The sequence below is a fragment of the Vigna radiata genome, chromosome 6 (assembly GCF_000741045.1).
Source record: "Vigna radiata var. radiata cultivar VC1973A chromosome 6, Vradiata_ver6, whole genome shotgun sequence".
Classification (NCBI taxonomy): domain Eukaryota; kingdom Viridiplantae; phylum Streptophyta; class Magnoliopsida; order Fabales; family Fabaceae; genus Vigna; species Vigna radiata.
The window spans coordinates 36,908,240-36,930,911 of record NC_028356.1 but is presented as its reverse complement, the minus strand read 5'-3'; the positions used below and the strand labels follow the sequence as shown (position 1 = coordinate 36,930,911).

The window sequence follows — 22,672 nt, the reverse complement described above, 5'->3', positions numbered from 1 at the left end:
AAAATGTATTTGCTCGTCGTGACAGTTTGTAAAACACTTATGGAATATAACTGGACAATTGCAGTGTATAAGCAATGAAAATCGATTCACTTTGTTGGTAGGGATGAACCATCAGGGAACAGATATTGGTGTTTTATTTTCAGTTAGATGGTGCTAGTGTCCTGCAAAATGAAAAATGATTAGGGGGCAATCCTTCTAAGTTTGGTTGGGGGATATCTTAGCGCAAATAAAAAGAGTTCTGTGTTACTTTAATATGAAAGGTGAAGCTCTAGAAGCTGCGCGTGTAGAAATATAAAACAATGAATCGTAGTACAGTTGGTCATGACTTTACAATCGCATTGGCAGCCAGATTGTTGCACTAGTTGGGAGTGTGTCTCTGGTTTCTTCATATAATGAAGGGGGATGATGAAGGTCTAGTCCATTTGTCTTGGAAGGGTGCAAGGAGCTGCTTCTGTTGGCCTGGGATTGAAGAAATCTTAGATCCCAACGTATCTTGTGATGCAGAGGAACAGGGAAGAATGGCTTGGGAACATGGATTCATTGCAGAAGAGTCATGCCTTCCACTTTGCCAATTAGGAAATTGGGTCCTCGTTATATTGAAATTTACTGTGGACCTACTTTGTTCTGCTTGTTGCAACCCCCAAAAGCTTCGGTGATCTTGTTTATGTGAGAGCGTTGAACTATAATTAGTTCCACACAACGGGTTACCAAAATAATGAGGTTGCTGCAACCGAACCTGCACTCAATTAAAGCATTGCGTGACGATACTAGCAGGACAATAAGAGTGCATATTTATGAGATATTAAATTGCACGCTAGTTTGTTCAATTCATTACTAGCAATAAACTTTAGGCACCTCATTTCATATAGATAATCACATTAAACTATTTTTACCAAAGTTGGACCCTAGATTTCCGAGCCTATTTTATTGGATTAATGATACTTTAATAACGTTGCTCTTGCAACAAAAGAGATATTTAATACCTGTGGTCCTGCTACAGAAAGCTGATCAAGGAAAGAAGTGGAGGCATACTGACTCTGAGCTACTGGAATCGGCATGACCACCCCATGCTGTTGTGCTAGTGACTGAAAATAAGGCATTTGCAATTTTGATAATGGTTCCAACCTACTTCCAATTTTGTTATTATTATTATTGTCGGCCTTTAACCCATTACTTCCTGCTGACAAGGACAAGAAGTTGAAATTCTGCATAATAAGGATAATCATTAGTGCATGAGGAAGAGGGGTAGCATCATCACCAAAATTAACCTTAGGCTTACTTGCTTTTGAGGGCCATAAACCACAGGTGTTGGAGCAGACTGTGATATCTCTCGATAATGACATTGCTGCTGGAGAATAATATTCTTACTCTCATTGGGATTCGTCACAGTAGAAGTAACTCCATTTTTCATTCCGTTTAAGCTGTGCGCTTGTAAAAGAACTCCACGCTTTGATCCTTCATGTGCTCTCGGTTGATGACAGTCAAAAAGCCTAGTTTCTTTGATAACCTGTCTTTTTGGCATCTCTAAACTCTTGATTATATGACTGATGTGAATATGAGCTGCACACTTCTTCCATGATCTCTTGGGAATAAAAACCTGCATGGTTTGTTATTGGCAACAATAAATTGTTGTTTGAGTGGAATGTACACAATTTAGGATCAAGAGAATTTAACATAATAGTGTGTAAGTCACACAAAAACAGCAGTGATAGTAAATTTGTTAGTCCTTACCCTCCCACTTGACGAAGAAGCTGAAGTTTCCATCAAATCCAGTTTGGAGGCACGGATTGCAGCTTCAAGCCAATCAGGAGCTTTAATAGCAGAAGACCTTGGAAAGAAATTTTTTTTTATCAGAATTGGACAAACAGTAATGAAGGTACCTAACTAGGCGAAAATGAAGAATGAAAGAAACTTTACTGAAGATAAGCCTGGCTAGTTGGTCTCAGTGGAGACAAGCCTGGCCACAATGCAAGGCCTTCTGGAAAAATAAAAGAAGTTCGAGAATCAGCAAAATTAAGGAAAAAACTTTTCGCCTATACTTTAGTCATCAAAATGAGATCAGCCATATCAAAAGGGGCATTTGATCTTCGAGAATGAGGGAGCATACCGTTTCCTTTTTGTTCCTCGATCATATGCTGTTGCTTGCAATCAACGTCTCTGGCCTAAAAGCAAGCCAATAATACCAAAAATACAAGTGTACCAGCTCAGAAATCAGGTTATGGTAGGACCGAATAAACTGTAAAAGTTGAAATGTTCATCACCTCAAATTCCATGTGTGGTTTCCTTTCAACTTGAGAAATCCTTGATTGTCTGGGCATATTTAATCTGCAATGTGATGATGAAACATGTCAATAGCAACAGACAAAGGACTTGAAAAATAGCGATATTTCAGAATGTAACAAAAAAATTACCCACCCCATTGCTAGACTTAACTCAGAGTCGTGCAATGCAACTCTGTTGCTATTTTCACTCTTAACAATCACACCAGGCATGTTCTGGTTATTTATTGTTCGAGAAGTGCCATGAGATGGCATCAAGGGCGTCGTACTCTCAGGAAAATCAGGCTGCTGTTGTTCTTGACCAACATCTTCATTCAAACAACTTTTTTTTGAAGCTTCTACAGGCGAACTCTCATGACCATAAGCGCTTGCAGCCTGAATAGTTGCTGAGGCTAGAATAGAATCTACGACGAAATGAATAATAAGAGAGTGAAAAAGATTGAGTAAATATTTTTACAAGTATCCCAGATAAGGGAGAGAATGATAAACAACCTTCCAGAGCAAGAGCAGCACTAGCATTATCCTCCAAGTTTTGCAAAACTGACGAGTTATCTGGCAAAGATTCCCCTTCTAGTTCCTTATTATTGTGATTGGAGCCATTGTCAGGGAACATTCCAGCCAAAGCATAGAGAGTCTCAGCTACCTCTTCCTCATCTTTTGTGATGGGCCCAGAAACAACTTCCCTTGGGGTCCATTGTCGTCTTATTCCTTGTTTCTTCAAAAGCATAAAATTCCAAGCAAAAGGTGAAGAAACAGAAAATGCTGAGAAATTAAACCAACAGAGCAAAAGTGTCAAGTTTTGAAACTGGCAAACACAGCCCACAGATGTCTTACTTACAACACTTACTTTGGACTTCTTTACACTATCCTTTTTGAGAGATTCTATTCCATCCACCTTATTCTTCACCTTTTCTGAATCAAGTAACATGGATTCGCGACCCCGTTTCTTCGTGGCTGTGTAATTTCAAAATACAAAACAAAAAAATCATAATATTTTTAGCAAACAATTATTTTTTCCCCACTTTCTACACAAGATTGCATGCAGAAGAAGAAAACTACTTGGTCAATTAAAAGCTTGTGGTATATTAAAACATCAGTGGAACTAAAACGATTGCAATAATTCACGAGTAAAAGAAAAAGACCAAAACCAAATCCGTAGTGCAACAATTGCAACAAACAAACAGAGGAAAAGAAAAGGAAAAACAAAAGCGCTTCTCAGAGATTGCTCAGACTCTAATCCAAAATCAACAATCGAAGAGAATTACAAAGGAAAATGCATATTATGCATATATTAGAAACGCTGGGTTTCGAATTTGAAACTCACGCACCTGAACGTAGCTTCCGTGGAACAGAGGCACCGTTGCAGTCATTAAAAAACTGTCAAATCATTCAGAGTAGAGAAAGAACCAAACACAAGAAACTCTTCAGTGAGAAAAATATCCCCGAATTAAAAAGTAAGCAAATGAATAAAAAATAAAAACCCACTTCCTTATATTGCTTTTAGTATCAATTTTACATTCAAAATGAAGTTTCAATTCTCAATAATCTATAATAAAATTTCGTCAAAAATAATGTGATTGTCCAGATAAATAAAGTTCTAATTCGGAATGAAAAACACACGAAAACGCAACATGTAAATTTCTTTCGGCGATTCTACCAGAAAAAAAAAAATTGAAATATACTTCTCTAAAATAGTTTCCAAGTAAACTAAAATTATCTTCCAGAAAAATTAATTAGAGATAAAGTTTGTATAAGTTAGTGTAGAATAAATTAATTTTAACCTTTATTTTTTAACTTAAATTTCGTTTATGTAACTCTACTTGGAAAAAAATCATACAAAATTAGGCATGAAATAGAATATTAAGCACATAACAAGAAGTTACATTTCTATGAAGCTTGAATCTCTTGGTGGTGGCAATGAGAGCCGAAGAAGAGTCACGTGTTTGTTGCTGCTGTTGTTGTTGAGAGACATGGCAACTCATTTGAAAGCTCGACGACGCCGTTCCCACCGCACTCAAGCTTCTGACCTTCTCCTTCTTCAATTTCTCCGAGAATCGAAGGTCTCCACGGCTGAAAACTACGCCGCACAAACCAAAATAGGTAAGAACGCAGGGAAACAAGAGAGAAAAACGAAGAACACAAAGCGTTATCTGCAAACTCTTCGTTATCGTAAAAGATTAAGAAAAAAAAAAAAGGAAAAAAGAGACAGGAATAACGACAAACGTAAAATAGGTTTTGTCTGGTAGCGCAGAAAAAGTTGGTGCTGTGTAATTTACCAGCGAGGAGGTTGTGTTTGTGCTTGTGCTTGTGTCGTCGCTTGTTCGTGCTTGAGAACACACTGCTTCCACGCCTCACGTTTCGCGCTTTGTCCATTTCTCCACGGAAAAATAACAAACAAACAACAAGAGCTACAATAATAACAATAATAATAATAATAAGTTATAAGTTATAAGAATAATATCGTAACGATAATAGTGATAAGTGAAAGAGAAGGTTGAGTGGTATGGAAGGTGTTTGATGTAATGTCCGGTGAAGTTGAAGTTGAAGTGGAAGGGTTGAGAGAGACAAAAAGGAAGTGAGATTGTACGGTGCTTACTTGTTTACATGTTAAAACTCCAAACACAGTGGTTGGTTTTGGCTTTTGGTTTTTGGTTTTTGGTTGAGTTCAGTGGAAAAGAAGGCAGAGAAAGTAATTGGTGCCTCGTGTTCAGAGAATCAGGTTCTTTTTTTAAGTAAAGGTATGTGGCAGAGCAAAACACACCCAAAAGTCAGAAGAAGAGTGCCAAAGATCTAACCACCAATTAAAGCCAACAAAATTTCAGATTTATCGTTCTTAACAATTTTATTTAGTTATCATTACCAAAAAAATTAAACAAAATGGGTCAAGAAATTAATGTTGGAGACATTAATTTCATGCTATGACTATGGAGATGGTTAAATGAGCATGGAAATTGTAGGGTAGGGTTGTAGGGAAAACATGAATGGATTGCTTAAAGAGGAAGAAAAAAAAAGTGTGAATTTAAATATTTTAAATAAAAGAGAAATAAACTTTTAATTTATATGCATTATTTTTTATATTTATTTGATATTATTTTTTCTTATTTTATTTTTATATCATGTATCAAATATTCGATGTATTAAATAAATATAAAAGTGTATCATTTTATCGTTCCATCGATAAAAAAGAGAATAGGAAGATTGAAAACGTTGATGGTAAGTTTTGATTGAACATTGAAGTGTGAGAAATGATTCCATGGAAAAAAGAAAGAGGCTTTGGGTTAAGTTGCATGTAATAGCGATTCTTCTTCTTTAATCCGATAGGTAGTTACCTAAGTCTTTTCAATGTTGTCTCATTAGGATTTCAAATTCGCTTCTTTTTTGGTTTTGCTTTATTTTGCACTTTTTCTGCTTTTGTTATTTATTTTAATTTTAATTTTAATGATAAAAAAACAGTTAATTATCAAAATATTCCTTGTACAACGTTATTCATTAAAATATTCTCTTTTTTCGTCAAGAGAAACTGCCCAATTGCGTGGATTCATATTTGTTTGATAATGGGGAGAAGTTACTTTTAGCATGTTTAGATGCTTTTTTTAATAGAAAAAAAAATCTAGAAATTAAAATTATTTTGTAAGAAATTTCTTTGTATAATTTTTAAATTTTTATTTTTAGTTTATACCTAAGCTATATTTTGTTTATTTTTTCCTTATATTTTCATCAAAATCGTTCCGAAAAATTTACAGATATTCCACGCTAACTACTTATATGAACCATTTGTGGTGATTTTTCAAGGTTTATTAAGGAGTTTTAAACGTCAGGAAAATTTCTAACAATAAAATAACATACGAAATTGTCAATGTTAGAAAGTTTTCGAGCTGAAGTCAATTTTTGAATATTTTAAAAGAAAATTAAAATTAAAAAATTAAATTTAAATGATTTTTTATTTTATTTTGAGTGATATTAATAAAATTAATTTAAGTTTTAAATATAATGATTTATATTATATGTTCGTTTTCTCTATTTTGGAAGATGAATGTTGTAATCATTTTTATACAACTATACATTATACCATTATCGAAAGTACTGGTTACCCAATCCTTTGATTTGGTCCCTGTACTTTGAAACTTCTTATGGTTTTTTTCCTTCCTGCACCCCCATATTTCTAAAATAATCATTTTATCTTTATAAAAGTGAGTTACCAAATATTCATTTCAAAAATCTTCTTATAACAAAAATGATATAATATAACAATGAAGGTACTTTAGTTTTTTTTTTCTTTTAATACGAGGTTCATTTAGTAATGGTGGAGGTGGAGGGAATAAATCATTCTTAAGTTCGACACTTGGCCCTAAATATAGAAGCCCGGCCCAATTTGACTTTGGACTTCAACATTTTTGTCCAATCTTCGATAATTCAATAGACGACAGTGTTTGCAGATCTTTGTTTCGGGTAGAACTAAAAATTCAGATGAAGGATTATTTTTTCAGTACAGTTGGTGCTTACTATGAAAAAAAAATCTGTGTAAAAGGAAAAACTTTCTTTTTCATAAAAAAAAAAAAAAGAGTATATTTTATACGTGTATCTTTTGACGGATAGACACATACAAAAATTCACACTTACATTTTATTGATAAATAAAACACATATTTTTACAAATTAAATTTGACACAAATGAAGCATGCAATCTAAAATTTGTTTATTTATTCTCTATACTATAATTATTTATTTGTTGTATATAACAAATTTCCATAACATGGATACATACGTTGTTTATTCTTTACAAAAAAGAATACACTTTTGATTACTTTAGAAATCTTCAACACTTTTATAATCTATACCTTGAAGGAAAGAAAAAGGGACCCACTTTAATGGAATATATTACTTTTAAAGAGGCTAATAAATACAACATCACTTCTCTCATTTAACTCTTCCATGCAACTATGGCTATAAATACAACTACACTTTTTCTCTCTTCATTCAGATAACAACTCTAATAACCTTTTCATTCTCATCTTCAAAACTCACCTTGAAGTTATGGCCATTTTCAAGGCTCTTCTATTTTCAATTCTCATTTCTCAAATCATCGTGATTGTCGTGGAATCGGATACAAGGGTAAACTTAACTTTTTCCTTTAATATATATATATATATATATATATATATATATATATATAATTATAATCTTTTTTTCAATTTCATACAAATCATCATATTACATGTATGTTGAAATTTTGTTTCTCTTTATCATTTTTCCCGACCAATCTTCAAAACTACATGATGTTTTATTTTCTTAAACATCGTAGGTTGTTATCGAGAACCCATTAGAACGATCAAGTTCTAATCCTTCTCCTTCACCTCTAACCATAGGTATAAGTTTTATGTAAACACTAAAGTTAACCATTTGATGCTATATAAATGATGTTTTAAGAACTTTGTTTTTTCCATGTTACGTAGATTGTGATGGTGAATGCAATAGAAGGTGTGAATTATCATCAAGACCAAATCTATGTAAGAGGGCATGTGGAACTTGTTGTGAAAGGTGCAATTGTGTGCCTTCGGGTACTAGTGGTCACTACGAAGAATGTCCATGCTATGCAAATATGACTACTCGTGGTGGAAGACACAAATGTCCTTAATTAATTACATTAATTGTGTTCTAATATGAATATAAACGTTTGTAATAAATTAGTTTGGTTGTTATATCTATGCACTTTAGGTGGTGCATAGTTACTTATTACTAAAGTGAAGTTTCTCACTTTGCTTTCTTTTTAAGGATTTTTTCCTCATCTTTCATTCATGTCTTAAAGATATATACAAGAGTAAATAGTTGAATTCATCTTCAAGCATTATTAACTATTTAATAAAAAAAAATGTTATTTATAAAGTAAATATATTTTGCTTTGCTTTAAAATTATCTAAATATTCGATATTTATTTGATATATTTAAAAAAATATAATATAATCTTTTTAAAGATGTAAGAAAATAATTTATACTTTTTTTAATAAAACAAATGCGTAAACGATGATTTTGTTAGCTAGCTATATTTTTCTTTTGTAATAATTTTTTAAAAAAGAGAGATAAATAATGTAAATATTTCATTTACACATAAGTTAAAAATAAAATTTTAGATGAATCATAAGAATTTTTATAAGTTCATTTTTTATCATTATAAGGAATGTTAATTTTACTTCCATTTCTTCCAATTTAATTTGGTTTTACTTATCTACTATAAGTTTTATCAGATAACATTTCCCATCAAAGCATCTCATCCATCATATATTCATAGAGTTGCAAGACAGGAAAAAAATGCAGAGTACACACAATTTCACGTGTTAGGTCTCGTAACTTTTGCTATGTTCATTGTTTCATTCTCTTGTTGGAATATATAGAAATTTAGCTAAACAATAATCTCTAAAATCAGCATTTAAATTACCATCTTAAAATTTTTATTACTAATCTTATATTCAACATTTTGTAAATATGTAAGTTTTATCTCATTACTAATGTTATTAATCTTGAATCAACTATGTTAATATGTAAGTATTTTAGTCAAATGTTTTTAGTGAAGCTATAAATATTAGTATATTAATTACCATAACTTTAAAAGTACCAAAATACTTGTTAAAGCTAAATTAACATATTTTTTTAAACTATAAAACAGTAAAAAAATTTGGATTTACGAAAAAAAAAAAAAAGGTTATTTGCTTTTTTATTTGGTGGGTGTAATTAATATCTCATAATAATTAATAAATTTGGTGCTTATCTACCAACCAAATCTGCTCTAACATGGAAGATTTAATAATAACTAACATGATTTAGACAAATAACATTGAATTGGAAATCATTCATTTTTTGAACATGTGATGTTCAGGATTTGCTATGACACTCTATTTCTGAAAATTTCTCTATTATTAGCTGAAATTATCAATTTCAGTGTCTTGTTTAATTAACATTTCTCATGGCATGGTAAATTTTAAATCAATTTCATTGAAAAAGTTTCAAAAAGAAAATATAAAATAATCAGTAGAATGATTACAGTTAGTTCAATGCATAAATTCCTCATATAATCTTAATCTGGCCCGTACTGCCAAAATATATTTTTAGATTTTTTTTTCAACTTAAAAACTACGGTGATACTAAAATCACAAGATTCACTCATTTTAAGCATGCAGGGTTATTTTAATTTTACAAATAATTCATTTAGTAGATTTTTCAAAATATAAAATAAATGAGTAATATATATATATATATATATATATATATATATATATATATAATTGACAGAAAGAAAATAGGAGAAGTATGTTTTGCATGGTTGAGGTGAGAGAAAACAATTAAAATAAAATAAAATTAGTATAGTAAAATTGATAAGTACAAAATAGAGGTATATGATTAACGAGTGATAGGAAGAAGTGAAAAATAGAAATAAAAAGTTATATAAAAATAATACAATATGTATTATAAATTTTTTTAAATGATTTTTTCTATCTGCATGTGTTACAATAATATGTATTATTTTTATTTTTATTCTCAGCCAAATTAAATCTTAGAATAGAAAAAAAAAAGGATAAAGTAGAATACATGAATAATATGTATATGTTCGGAATTGTTCCATGTGTAATTGCCATGCACACAAAAACAAAGCAATAGTTTGGTTGCTTGCATGTGTGAGTCAGCAGCTATCAACATCATCACCGATTGCTAACGTATGTTCCTTTCTAAGTTTTCACCAAATTTTACTTACTTTGGTTTTTAATTTTAGTTTGTATTTTTAAGATGATCCTAAATTGTTTTTCATCGACTTTTGAACTCAGAATTAACTATTTTTTTAATATAATTTCAATCAGTTTAAATGATTAAATTAAATTTTATTAAAATTCTAGAGGGGAAAATTCAATCAAAATTATTCTTTTTATAACCTTAATACATATTAATTCTAAACCTTTAAAAAATTTATTACAATTGTTATGATCGAATTTATATTTTAAGAGATTAAAGTAAAAGGAAAATTTAATTAAAAAAAAATGTTAACCTCTCTCAATTTTAAAAATACAAAAAAAAAACTAAATTAGCTCAACAAATTCGGAAGAATCAAATTACAGATATATGACATATTGAAGAGATCAAAAAGCATAATCAGATTTATGTTAGGAAAATAATCCAATGTTTTTTCAACAAATCTTTATTATTTTTATTATCTTTATTATCTTTATTATCAAATATTCATAATAGAAAATCATACCCATAATACACACACGTGTGCATATCTTTTTTTTTTTCAAACCTTGTCATATATCTTCAACAATATATACATAAATTAAAAAAAAAAAAAGTTATTCATACGCGTCAGAAACGTTCAGCTTCTCCTTTAAGATTTGACCCATGTTTGTACAGATTTCAAAGTGTATATGAATAAGCTCTAAAATAAAAACTTTCTTCATCATGCTGAATTTAGGCAGCTAAGAGCACTATAATATTAAAAGTTGAATACTAAATACAAAGTCAAACACCAGGAGATGGTATCATAGACCAAATTATTATAAATAAAATGACGAAGTCATAAAATAATAATTCTCACTAATATGAACGATGAAACATTACAACGAAGGCAAGTACAACCTTAACAGAAACTCACAACATAGTCCTTAATCTTTGCAGTGTCTAAATATACATATCCACGTCAAGACTCGATGATTCAACAAGAATTGAAAAAGTGGTTCGATATTTCAGAACGTTATTCTTCACCTCTCACTCAAGAACACACACACAATATATATATATATATATATATATATATATATATATATATATATATATTATTTGATGATATAAAATTCTGCATGAAGTTTAAGGGCACTTGCGTTTGCCACCATGAGTAGTTAAGCTAGCATAGCAGGGACACGTTTCTTGGTTTCCAGAAGTACCAGGTGGGACGCAGTTGCAGCGACTGCAACAAGTTCCACAAGCTCTTTTGCAGAGACGAGGACGAGATGATAAACGGCATCTCGCACCACATGCTCCGTTACAGTCTGAACATCAAAATGCATATATTCATATACTTATCTTCATATTTTCAATTTCAAATTAGTTAACAAAAAAAAATTGTATATATATGAAGGTTTAATTTAATCAGTTTTTATATATATAAATATACCTATCTGCTGAAGAAGAGAACCCTGCGTCTGTGCTTGCACCTGCAGTTTCTCAAAACCATGCATAAATTAGTGAGTTGTTGGTGTTGTCGTACGTATATGATATATATGATTCTTGAAGAAAGAAAGTGTTTGAATGTTTGTACCGATTGATTAGCATCAACGAGATGAAGCAGGAGAAGCGAGGCGAGAAGGGAAGCGAGTATGAGCTTGGAAAGAGCCATGGCTAAAGGGGATGAAGATGATGATGATGATGATGATGATGATGAAGTTTATGTGTTATTGGAATGAGAAGCATGAAGAGAAGGTATTTATATATATATAGTTGTGTGAGGAATGAAGAAGAAGGTGATAATTGTCATAAATGTGGGAATATGAAAGTGGGACATGGTGATGTGGTGGAGCATAAGTTGGCTTTGTGTTAATGACTGGTGAAGGAAATTTGGTAACGAAAACTCAAAAGGAGTCTTGGAAGCATCCAGAGAAGTATCCAGAGGGATATATATATATATATTTTTTTAATTTTATTTTATTTCTTTCTCCAATTAACACATAATTAAAAAGTGTTTAAGTGGGGTTTCATTAATTAAAAAATGAAAAATGATTTGCCTAAAGTTAGAAATCCATTGTAAAACGATGCAAAAACAAGTTTCTTTCAATATGATAAGTCATTTCAAGGATGCTGTAAAAATTTGGCGGCGTGTGGTTTTAGTCAAACCATGTGAGCTAAGAGCGTCATAAATTGGTGTTTTTTAAGGTTTATTAGGATGTTTTTGTTGATGTACTGTTTCTTTGGATAGTATTGAGACGATCTTGGTTAATTGAATCTGACAATACATGAATATAGAATGTGTATTAATTGAGGAAACATTTTGATTATGATGTGTGACATAACATTGCATGAGATAATTTATGTTTATGTTGGTTGTAGCTAGGTTGTTGCATTATTGGGAGGGGAAGATATTGTAAGAATTATGATTCGAAGAGGAAAAAAAATGTGTGAGATAGATGGTGATATGTGGAATTGGATGCATATAAAAGTGTGTGGAGAAGGAAGAGGAAGTAAGTATGAGTAGAAAGTAGGAAAAGGATTGCTGAAGAAAACCTTGACAGCTGTGTGCGGTGGCAACACAGCTGGATTATGCTAAAGAAAATCAAAAACTATCATCACATATCACTTACCCCCACCCACTCCAAAATTATCATGGATTTATTATATTTTTCTGTTTATCTTTATCCTAATGCATTTAACTAGTTAGCTAGTTATCATGTTAGTACAATTCATATTAAACTCTTTTTTTCTTTTTTAAATATACATATAGATTTAATTCCATTTCACAAGTAAAAAATAATGGTTTATATTACATTTTCTTTAATTTAAGTTAATTTTATAAAATTAAATTATAAAATAAAATGAGGAATCTATAATATATTTTTAGTCGAAACATACATGCTTATTAAAGGTGAGACTATATATTAATAATAAGTGATATAATAAGTCTAATAAATAATAAATTATTTAATAATGAATAATACAATAAATCTAACAAACATGATAGATTTGATATAATTCTAATACTAAATCAACTTTAAACTCAATTCAATCTCTTCTAAAATGAAATTTATATTTATTTATATGTTATAAATTTGTTTTATTTAAATTTGATATAGAATCTCTAATATATAATTGAAGTAGAATTTATATTTTAATGTTATACCCCTCACATTCAAATTTTTAATAATTTTAGAATAAATTCAAATGTCATCTTAAAAATTTCAGTAGTTAGATCTAGCTAAGTATGATAAAAGTGGTTTGTAATTTTTTTTTTTCGTTTTTTTCTCTCAAGTGATGTATATCTTAAATTGGAGTGTTGTGGATTAAAATAAGCATAATAATAGAAACGACATTTTATTAAAATAATAAAGAGATTATATTGCTGGGATCAGTTATAAAATATTATAAATGTTTTTTCGATCTTAAATTGATCAATCAATCCCTTTGTTTTTAGAATTTAAATATTTTTCTCACGATTTTGTTTCTGAAAAACATTTTAAAAGATTAAAGAAAAAAATGTATTTGAAAATCAGCCCATAGCATTTGAATATGTGAAAAGCTTTAGGCAAAGGAGAGAAAGCAAACGGTGAATTTGAAATGGAATTCCACTTCGTATTTTGAGAGTGAAAACTATGGTGTGGGGACAATAATATAAAGGTGGACAATGAATAAAAAAAGAGTATGCAAAAGAAAAAGAGAAAAGGAACAATAATACATCTCAAAAGAAACAACAGTGTCTTGTAAAGTGTATCTGTTTATTAAATATATGCATCATTTATGTATAACCTATCTTTTTCTCTTAAACAATTATTTATAAAATTTTGTGATGAGTTTTTTTTTATTAAGATTCGTTTAATTATAAATCAAATATAAATAATAATATGTATTATTCATTCTAGATTGATGGTCCGATTAATAATTATTAAACATAAACTTAAAACTCTATGTATCTATATATAGATACGAATTTAAGACGATGAAATTAGGCTGAATGAAAAGTGCATATAAAGAAAATGATTTTATATTAATTTAAAAAATTAGAAAGGTGATTAGATATGTATTAAAAAAAGTTATATATAAAAAAAGAAGTCATATGTGAAACAAATTGAAAAGAGAATACACATCTATACGCAATTGGGTATCTTAATTTCTTCTTTTGAATGCATTGTTATTACACGTTATCTCTTAAAACTAGTAAATTTCTCTGTCAATGTTTTCTAGATAGGCAGTTTTCATGAATTTTTGAGAAAAAAAAATTTATTATGCTTTCCAAAAAATAATGCACCATATATATATATATATATGATTTGTTAATTTACTTAAAATCTTTTTTAATTGATAGTGAATCAAATTTTAGATTAAAAAAAAAGTTTCTATTAAAAAACATATATTTTATATTTAAGGATATTTTAATAATTTTAAAATTTAATTTAAAATAAAAAATTAAAAAGTAAAAATTTGTCAACCGTAATTATTACTTTTTTTATTTTAAAAAACAATTATCATAAAAATAGATAATAACGTCACAACTATATAAATAATTATCTTTTATTTTATTTTTCTTTTAAATTAAATTTAAAAATTATTAAAATATCTTTAAATTTAAAATGTTTTTCTTTAAACAAATTTTTTTTTTCCACCTAAAACATGGTACGTTTCTATCTATACATAATGCACCAATGTTAGGCAGACATGGATGGTAAGAGTCTAGGATTTTATTTTTTATAATTTGACAATCGTTATTTCTATAAATAATTAAAAAGTGTTTCAGTGCTAAAAAAATATTTATCTATTTTTTAAACCTCAGAGTAATATGCTAATTTCAAAATAAACTAAAAAAATCACAGTGATTTAATTAAACTAATATGATATTTTTTCAATTGCAGCAAAAGAATAAACTCAAAATATTCAACTCCCATATTCCTATAAAAATAATTTTATGTAAAACAAAGATAAAAGCATTCTAAAAAATTATCTTTTGATAATATTACTTTTTTTAAGAAAATCAATTGAAAACATACATTTTACACTACTTTTTTTTTTCTTTTAACATATATACCTATAAAAGTATTAAAAATAAGTATAAGATTATGTTTTACCGAACTTCCACATAAAAAAAATAGTTTAATAATTTTTTCCGTAAGTTAAAAATTAAAATTTAAAACAGAACTTTTAAAGCATATGTTTTACATCTTTAATAGACTTCAATATTTTATTATTTAAAATATTTTTCACGTAACATGTTTCTTGATTTTTACATGATTTTTCCAATTCTTCAAATTAGACTCCACGACATAACGATACATATATAATGGATACATAAAATGTATAAAAAATATTTATAGAAATTTCATAAAAAAAATAAAAATAATGATATTATTATACACTTTTATATTTATTTAATATATAATATATCGGTAAAATATCATAAAAATGCAAATTTTGATATTTTTTGAAAAGAAAAGAATAAAAAATAAGTAAAAATAGTATTATAATAAATGTAAAAAAATTTAAGGAGTGAAATAATATTTTTCAAGATTAAACATTGAAACTTGTGGACAACGTAGTAAACTGTGCAATTATCCACGATTGACCCAATTATTTGGTTGACCTAATTTATCTATAAGGATGAATTATTAAACTTGCGTAGCTATCCAAATTCAGATATCTGAAAGGGAAAATTGAGAAAAGGTTTAATTTACCGAACAAAGCCGAAAAACATGGTTAAGGAGAAAAAAGAAAGAAAGAAAAAAGTGATAAGGACCTCCTCACACAGCTGTTTCATCAACATACTAATTTGTCGTTCATCAAATTAAGGATATTTTCACCATTTATGGATGTTTTAAAAATAATTTTTATGTTAAAATATGATAAAAAAACACTATTTTTATTTATTTATTGAATAAATATATGTGTATAGAATATGTTTGTACATCGTAATCAATTATCGTACTTTTAAAATATTGTTTGCTTTAAAATCTTATTGGTCGATTTTGACATCTCAAATAACGAAAGAAAATAAAATATTTAAATTGTTTAAGATATTAATTTTTAAACGACTATTGAATATTATAAAAATAGAAAATATCAGCTTTTCTCGCAATACTAAAAAAATATCTTTCAATCAAAATAATATCAAACTTGTTAGTTGAATTATAACAAGTTTGTAAACTAATATGAATATTTATATGCTATATAAATAAACTATTTATTTAGAAGACTTTTTAAATTTTTATATAATGTATAAAAGTTTTTGGAATCAGTTGCCTGATAATTCAAATCAGATTAATTTTTTTTAGTACAATGGAAAAAAGATAAAAAAAAAATTCGAAATACTATATAAAACATGAAAGTTTTTTAATTGTGGCCAATGTAAGATTTCAAAAATATTTGATAGTAAATAATCTTGTTTTGAATTGAATTATAGTAGGCAGAGTTAAACTCTCTTCATGTGAGTTATTGTTATATTAGTTTAGCCCTATTTTAAAAAAGAACGATATTACTATCATATTTGATTTTTTTTTTTACATTTATTTAATACAACTTTTATTTCTTTATTTTTAGAAGTATAAAAGTAAACTTTTTGTGTAGATCATTTTATTTTTATAAAAATTATTAAAGAGTGTCAACAACATTATGATCATATTTTGGACAGCTGCGTTTTCCATATACACTCCTTTTTTTTATAGATCCACCAATAAAACTTCCATTATCTCAATTTAGGCCCAATTAGGCCCAATTGTATAATCCATTAGTGAAGTATTAGTGTGAGTATTTCTTTTACCAGAGTCTTTTACTTGCAGTATAAATTAAATTGATAATTTAGGTTTTTGAATTTCTACATAATTTTTATAGTTGTATACAAATTAAATTGTAGTATATAATTAGTATTGGAATATGCACCATCTCTTAACCTTCCGTACTGATTCTTTAATATAGTTGAGTATTTAAGGAAAAACTTCTTTTAACAACACTTTTTTAACAACTTTTTGACAACGCATACGTAGCAGCTTGTGATTGGTTCGTTTTAAATATTTTTTAAACATAAATTCAAATAGACCAATAAAATGATGACAGATGTCCTGTTGTCAAAAAAGTTGTCAAAAAGTGTTGTCAAAATATCATTGTCCATATATTAAATTCTTTACCGTTACAAATTTTTGGACTAATTTTTTTTATAAAGACTTTTAAGAGAGAAAAATGTTAAAGAAAAATAAATTCAATACTTTTATAAATTAAAATTACTTTATGTACAAATAAAAGATAAAAGGATAGAGAAATTATATAAGAGAATTTTCAGAAAATAATTTTATACATAAATAAATTATAATTTATAGAAAAAGTTATTTTTATTTTTTACTATGATTTTAATTAAAACTTATTGTAAAGAAGTTTGTCTGAATAAATTTTAAGACTATAATGTAATTTTCATTAGTTGAAATGTTCAACTATCATCATGTAATAGTTTTCATATGATAATAGTTGAAATGTAATTTTAATTAGTTGAACATTTATTGTAATATTTAATTTTGATTGAACTAAAAACTGATCTCACTATTCTAATTATGATTGGCCTGAATAATTTTCCAGAATATAAAAGTTGAATCAAAACTTTAAAAGGGGGTAAAAGTTTATTTATATAACTGACATTAATAATAATTAAATGATAATCTACTTTTAAAAATTAATTAATTTTCTAATGTCATTATATGTTTTTTATATTTTAAATATATTTTTCTGCTGACCTAGACATCATTTTTCGTAGTCATATATTATATATTATATATATTATTATTATTATTATTATTTAATACAGCAATTTATTTACTAATAATTTTTTATGTTAAAATATTATCTTTACATAGAATAATTAATATTATTTAATAACTGAAGCAGAATTGCCTTATATGTCCATATTGTTTATGGTATTCAAGTTAGGTTGTAATACAAAAATCTATTATTTAAAATCGATTATAGGTTTTATTTTGTTAGTTTCTTTGTTTTTCGGTTATATAAAAACGATATTTTATTTATTTATTGTCATTTTTTAAAGTCTTCTTTAACCTTAAAAAAAATATAAATAATAATAATAATAAAAGAGCATCCCTGTCTGTGAGAAAGACACTTTTTTCAATTTCACTTCATTCAATTCACTAAATTTTCGTAAATCGTTATAACTATTTTACTGTAGTATGTTCCCTATTTAGGTACAATTTACACTAGTGCAGATAATATTATTGGTTGTATTAAAGACCCTGTTAAGAGACTTAAAATTTGATTATAACAGAATTCAATATAACTAATCAATTGATTCTTACATGCAACATGAATTTAATCTACTCTAATGAACCTGAATTTTGACCATTTGGACGACATGCAAAATGAATTACAGATTTAGTCTAATCTAAATCTCTATGTACAGAGTAACTAACTTAATATAAAAAAAATAAAGTAAGCCATAGCTAAAAAAAAAAGCTAACAACAACAAATCCTTATGAACATATTATAAAGATTTAATCTTGCTTTTCTTTCTCAGATTCTGTTTCAATTAGCTGTTTAAGTTCCTGAACCATGGTAGGTCTGGATTGAACAACTTCAAGATTTGTCAAAGTGGTGACAGTTTCTTTTGGCAAAAAGCACTTTTCCACCGCATACAACTTCTCTTGAACAAAGGGAGAAACAACCAGAGCGTGTAGAATCTCAGAAGGAGGTGCTGCTTTATCTTCATGCTACAGTTAGAAAAAAAGATAAGATACGAGTGAGCTTTAAGAAACAAAAATGGAAAATTCATTTTTTTAATGATGTTTGATAAAAAAAGTGTATCACAGACAAAACCAACCACGTAAGAAACAATGATGTTTAACAGAAAAACATGGAAGGGACTGAAAAAACGATGATGTTTGATAAGAATGGAGGTGATCGTGAAGTTACCTCAAATGAGTTCATGAGTTCAAGCATTTCAACTTGGGCTTGAAGATACTTAACGTATTTTGCAGCTGCATGAAGCATCTCAGCAGTGTTCATTTTTGTTCCACCAGGAACCAACTTACTGAGTTCTTGAGTCTTATTTGTAATCTTTCTTCTTCTTTCTCTTGCGGCTACACTCTGTGGAGATATGACTCTTTCCTTATTACCTTTCTCCTCATCCATACAAAAAAACTGTGGTTGTGTCTCTTCTGATTGAAAAGAGTAGCAATTAGCAAACCCATCTATATGATTGGATGGTGTGGTAAGCTCTGGTTGTTCCTGGGAGAAGAACTTTTGGCGTTTTGGGCACGGGAGAGGATTGTAATCTTCATGAGTTGGGAAGATTTGATGATGAGGGAATGAAGTGAAAGGATCTAAAGGAGAGTGAATATCTGAAGGACAGATAAAACCATCATTTGGGTCAATGCAGTACTCAAAAAGGGCATTTGAAAGGAAAAAGCTTTCATCTGAGTAGGGAAAAAGATGCTGGATATTCGGTGCTACTTCTTCTGCCATGGCTGCATTACGGAGGCTTGCTTCTGAATCGGAAATTTGAAGAGTGTTCCAGTCGAAAAACTTGCTTAGCGACATCGTAACACATTAATCTTCTGCAACATGATGCAACAACAAGTTCACTTCAGTGAGAAGTTTAACAACATAGAAGAGAAAGAACGGAAAAAATGGAGCAGTAGTTGATAACTCAATATATATATGTATATATATGCATGCATGCAAGCAGTTAAAAGTTAAAGCTGAAGTGAAGAATGTAAAAGCACAAGAATCTTTAGGATCTACCTATAGTGTCGTAGAGAGAGTACAGACATGAGAGAGGGAAATACGATGATGTAGATTTGTTGGGTGTGAGAAGAAAAACAGTATAGGAAGACCTTTATACGGAAAATACGAAAACTGATTCAACCCTCACCTGCCTGTTGCTCCTTTGTTGGTGGAGAGATTTCAGGAGAAGTTGAAAGCAGTTACCTACATTCGATTATTACCATTTTTTATATTTTTTTTATCCATTTCATAATTAATATATAGTATTTTTTTATTTTAAATTAATATTAATAAATATGATCATGTATATTGAAATTATCTAAAAATCTAATCAATATTATATATATATATATATATATATATATATATATATATATAATTTACAATACTTTTATTGAAATTTTTCTAGAAATAATGCTATTTTAATAAAAAATTATCCAAATGAATTCTTTACAAGGGCATTTAACGCTATAATAAGTAGAAATTTGACTCCATCCGACTTACTTTTTGCATGAAGAAAACAAATGAATATAAGAGAATCAAATTCCTATATAAATTTAGAAGGGTGAGGTCAATTAGGCCATAAAAAAGTGACTGAAGTGGAGTGATCTATCATTTAATAACATAAGATATAACATGTTGACTTTTATAATCCAATTTGTGGAATGGTCGATTTGCTGGATTGGTAGGTTGACTATATTGTTGGGCTGATATTGGTTTGTCAAGTGTACTGTGAGACGGACTCATGTTAGATTGTTTTTGAATAACTTACTATTTATTTATTCGAATAAATAATATTTTTATCTATATTTAAATTTTTTCATCAAATATCAAAATATGTTTATACATTAAATAATTTATCACTTATTTAAATATAATATCATCGCCAGTTAGACTGAGTAAATTGACTTATTAGATTATTGGACATGACAAATTGTGTTAAACTAGACTGTTGGATATAACGAATTCTGTTAAACTGAACGGACGAATTGTGTTGAATTGGACATAACGAATTATATTGAATTGGATAAAAAAATTGTGGTAATCTTTGGAATTAAAGAAGTTGTCCCTGTTCACTTTTTTTACGAGACAATAGAACTGGCCTGTGAAAGAAAATATTTTCATCAATATTTAACACAAACAAATGAAGAAAGAATCAAAATTTGTCAAAATTCATCTGGCACAAACCACATTCTACATCGATTTTGTGGCCACCCATTCAAAAAATAAAAAATGAGTTAAAAATTTCGATCTCAAAAATTAAATTCCCATCAACTACATTTCAATATTTTTTTTTATTAAAATAATATTATTGGTAGAATGGTAGAAAATTTTCACTTATATGGTAGATTATGTAACACTATTTTATTGGTTCGTATATTTAAAACGAACCAATCACAAGCTCCTACATAAGCAGTTGTAAAAACATTATTAAAGATACATTTTCCTTTTAAGTCTGGTTACCGAGTAGATTGGATTGATCTATCATTTAATAACACGAAAAAGTTTTTTTAACAACTTTTTCTGACAACTGTTTGACAAGTAATTTGTGATCGGTCCATTTCAAATAATTTTTTAAATATAAATTCAAACAGACTAATAAAATGATATGTTATAAAAAATTGTTAAAAAGTGTTATAAAAATATGAGCATCCTTAATAACGTAACATGTTAACTTTTATAATCCAATTTGTCGAATGGTTCATCTATTGGATTGGTTGGTTGACTGTACTGTTGGACTGATATTGGTTTGTCAAGTGTGCTGTCAGACAGACTCATGTTAGATTGCTTTTGAATAACCTATCATTTATTTATTTGAATATAATATTTTTTTCTATATTTAAATTTTTCATTCAATTTCAAAATATATTTAAATATTAAATCATTTATCATTTATTTAAATATAATATCATCGTCTACTAGAATGAGTAAATTGATTATTAGACATGACAAATTGTGTTAAACTAGACTATTGGGCATAACGAATTGTGTTTAAACTGAACCGGATGAATTGTGTTGAATTGGACAGAACAGATTATATTGAATTGGATAAAAAAACTTGTGGTAATCTTTGGAATTAAAGAAGTCGTCTAGACTCACTTTTTTTACGAGACAATAGAACTGGCCTGTGAAAGAAAATATTCTCATCAATATTTAACACAGACAAATGAAGAAAGAATCAAAATTTGTCAAAATTCAATCTGGCGCAAACCAAATTCTACATCGATTTTGTCGTCACCAATTCAAAATATAAAAAATGAGTTAAAAATTCCGACCAAATTCTACATCGATTTTGTTGCCACCAATTCAAAAAATAAAAAATGAGTTAAAAATTCCGATCTCAAAAATTAAATTCCTATCAACTACATTTCAATATTTTTTTTATTAAAATAATATTATTGGTAGAATGGTAGAAAATTTTCATTTATATGGTAGATTATGTGTCACTATTTTATTGGTTCTTATATTTAAAATGAACCAATCACAAGCTGCTACATAAGCGGTTGCAAAAAAATTGTTAAAGATACATTTTTCTTTTAAGTTTGGTTACCCATAAAAAAGTGAGTAGACTGGATTGATCTATCATTTAATAACAGGAAAAAGTTTTTTTAACAATTTTTTTTGACAACTTTTTGACAAGTAATTTGTGATTGGTCCGTTTCAAGTAATTTTTAAATATAAATTCAAACACACTAACAAATGATATGTTATCAAAAATTGTTAAAAAATGTTATAAAAATATCAGCATCCTTAATAATATAACATGTTGACTTTTATAATCCAATTTGTCCAATGGTTCATCTGCTTGATTGGTAGATTGACTGCTGATGGGCTGATATTGGTTTGTCAAGTGTGTTGTCACACGGGCTCATGTTAGATTGCTTTTGAATAACTTATCATTTATTTTTTCGAATATAATATTTTTATCTATATTTAAATTTT

At 28.2% G+C, this 22,672-nt stretch overlaps 4 protein-coding genes across 6 annotated transcripts; 1 reads left to right on the top strand and 3 right to left on the bottom strand.

Annotated features, from left to right (window-relative positions):
• Window positions 1-66: 66 nt before the first annotated feature.
• Window positions 67-5,044, bottom strand: LOC106764760. 3 transcript variants are annotated; one of them, XM_014649138.2, is made up of 14 exons: window positions 4,876-5,044; window positions 4,556-4,687; window positions 4,163-4,356; window positions 3,608-3,656; window positions 3,118-3,233; window positions 2,772-2,994; window positions 2,434-2,683; window positions 2,262-2,325; window positions 2,108-2,162; window positions 1,918-1,978; window positions 1,732-1,828; window positions 1,280-1,597; window positions 984-1,205; window positions 67-736 (listed from the first exon to the last, which is right to left on the bottom strand). In XM_014649138.2, the coding sequence occupies exons 2-14, from the start codon at window positions 4,650-4,652 to the stop codon at window positions 386-388; spliced, it is 2,097 nt and encodes a 698-aa protein (XP_014504624.1). In that variant the 5' UTR covers window positions 4,653-4,687; window positions 4,876-5,044; the 3' UTR covers window positions 67-385. The 3 variants fall into 3 exon arrangements, with proteins under 3 accessions (XP_014504624.1, XP_014504622.1, XP_014504623.1); XM_014649136.2 differs by having other exon boundaries at window positions 2,416-2,683; window positions 4,876-5,041; XM_014649137.2 differs by having other exon boundaries at window positions 2,416-2,683; window positions 3,127-3,233; window positions 4,876-5,040.
• A 2,200-nt stretch (window positions 5,045-7,244) lies between these two features.
• On the top strand, window positions 7,245-8,091 carry LOC106764483 (gibberellin-regulated protein 11). The gene is made up of 3 exons (XM_014648766.2): window positions 7,245-7,390; window positions 7,581-7,644; window positions 7,732-8,091. The coding sequence occupies exons 1-3, from the start codon at window positions 7,313-7,315 to the stop codon at window positions 7,911-7,913; spliced, it is 324 nt and encodes a 107-aa protein (XP_014504252.1). The 5' UTR covers window positions 7,245-7,312; the 3' UTR covers window positions 7,914-8,091.
• Window positions 8,092-10,812: 2,721 nt separating this feature from the next.
• Window positions 10,813-11,763, bottom strand: LOC106764182 (snakin-2). The gene is made up of 3 exons (XM_014648421.2): window positions 11,577-11,763; window positions 11,433-11,472; window positions 10,813-11,307 (listed from the first exon to the last, which is right to left on the bottom strand). Exons 1-3 carry the CDS (start codon window positions 11,652-11,654, stop codon window positions 11,126-11,128), a joined length of 300 nt encoding a protein of 99 aa, XP_014503907.1. The 5' UTR covers window positions 11,655-11,763; the 3' UTR covers window positions 10,813-11,125.
• A 6,735-nt stretch (window positions 11,764-18,498) lies between these two features.
• On the bottom strand, window positions 18,499-19,543 carry LOC106763796 (transcription factor bHLH52-like). The gene is made up of 2 exons (XM_014647950.1): window positions 18,917-19,543; window positions 18,499-18,714 (listed from the first exon to the last, which is right to left on the bottom strand). Exons 1-2 carry the CDS (start codon window positions 19,541-19,543, stop codon window positions 18,499-18,501), a joined length of 843 nt encoding a protein of 280 aa, XP_014503436.1.
• Between the last annotated feature and the right edge of the window lie 3,129 nt (window positions 19,544-22,672).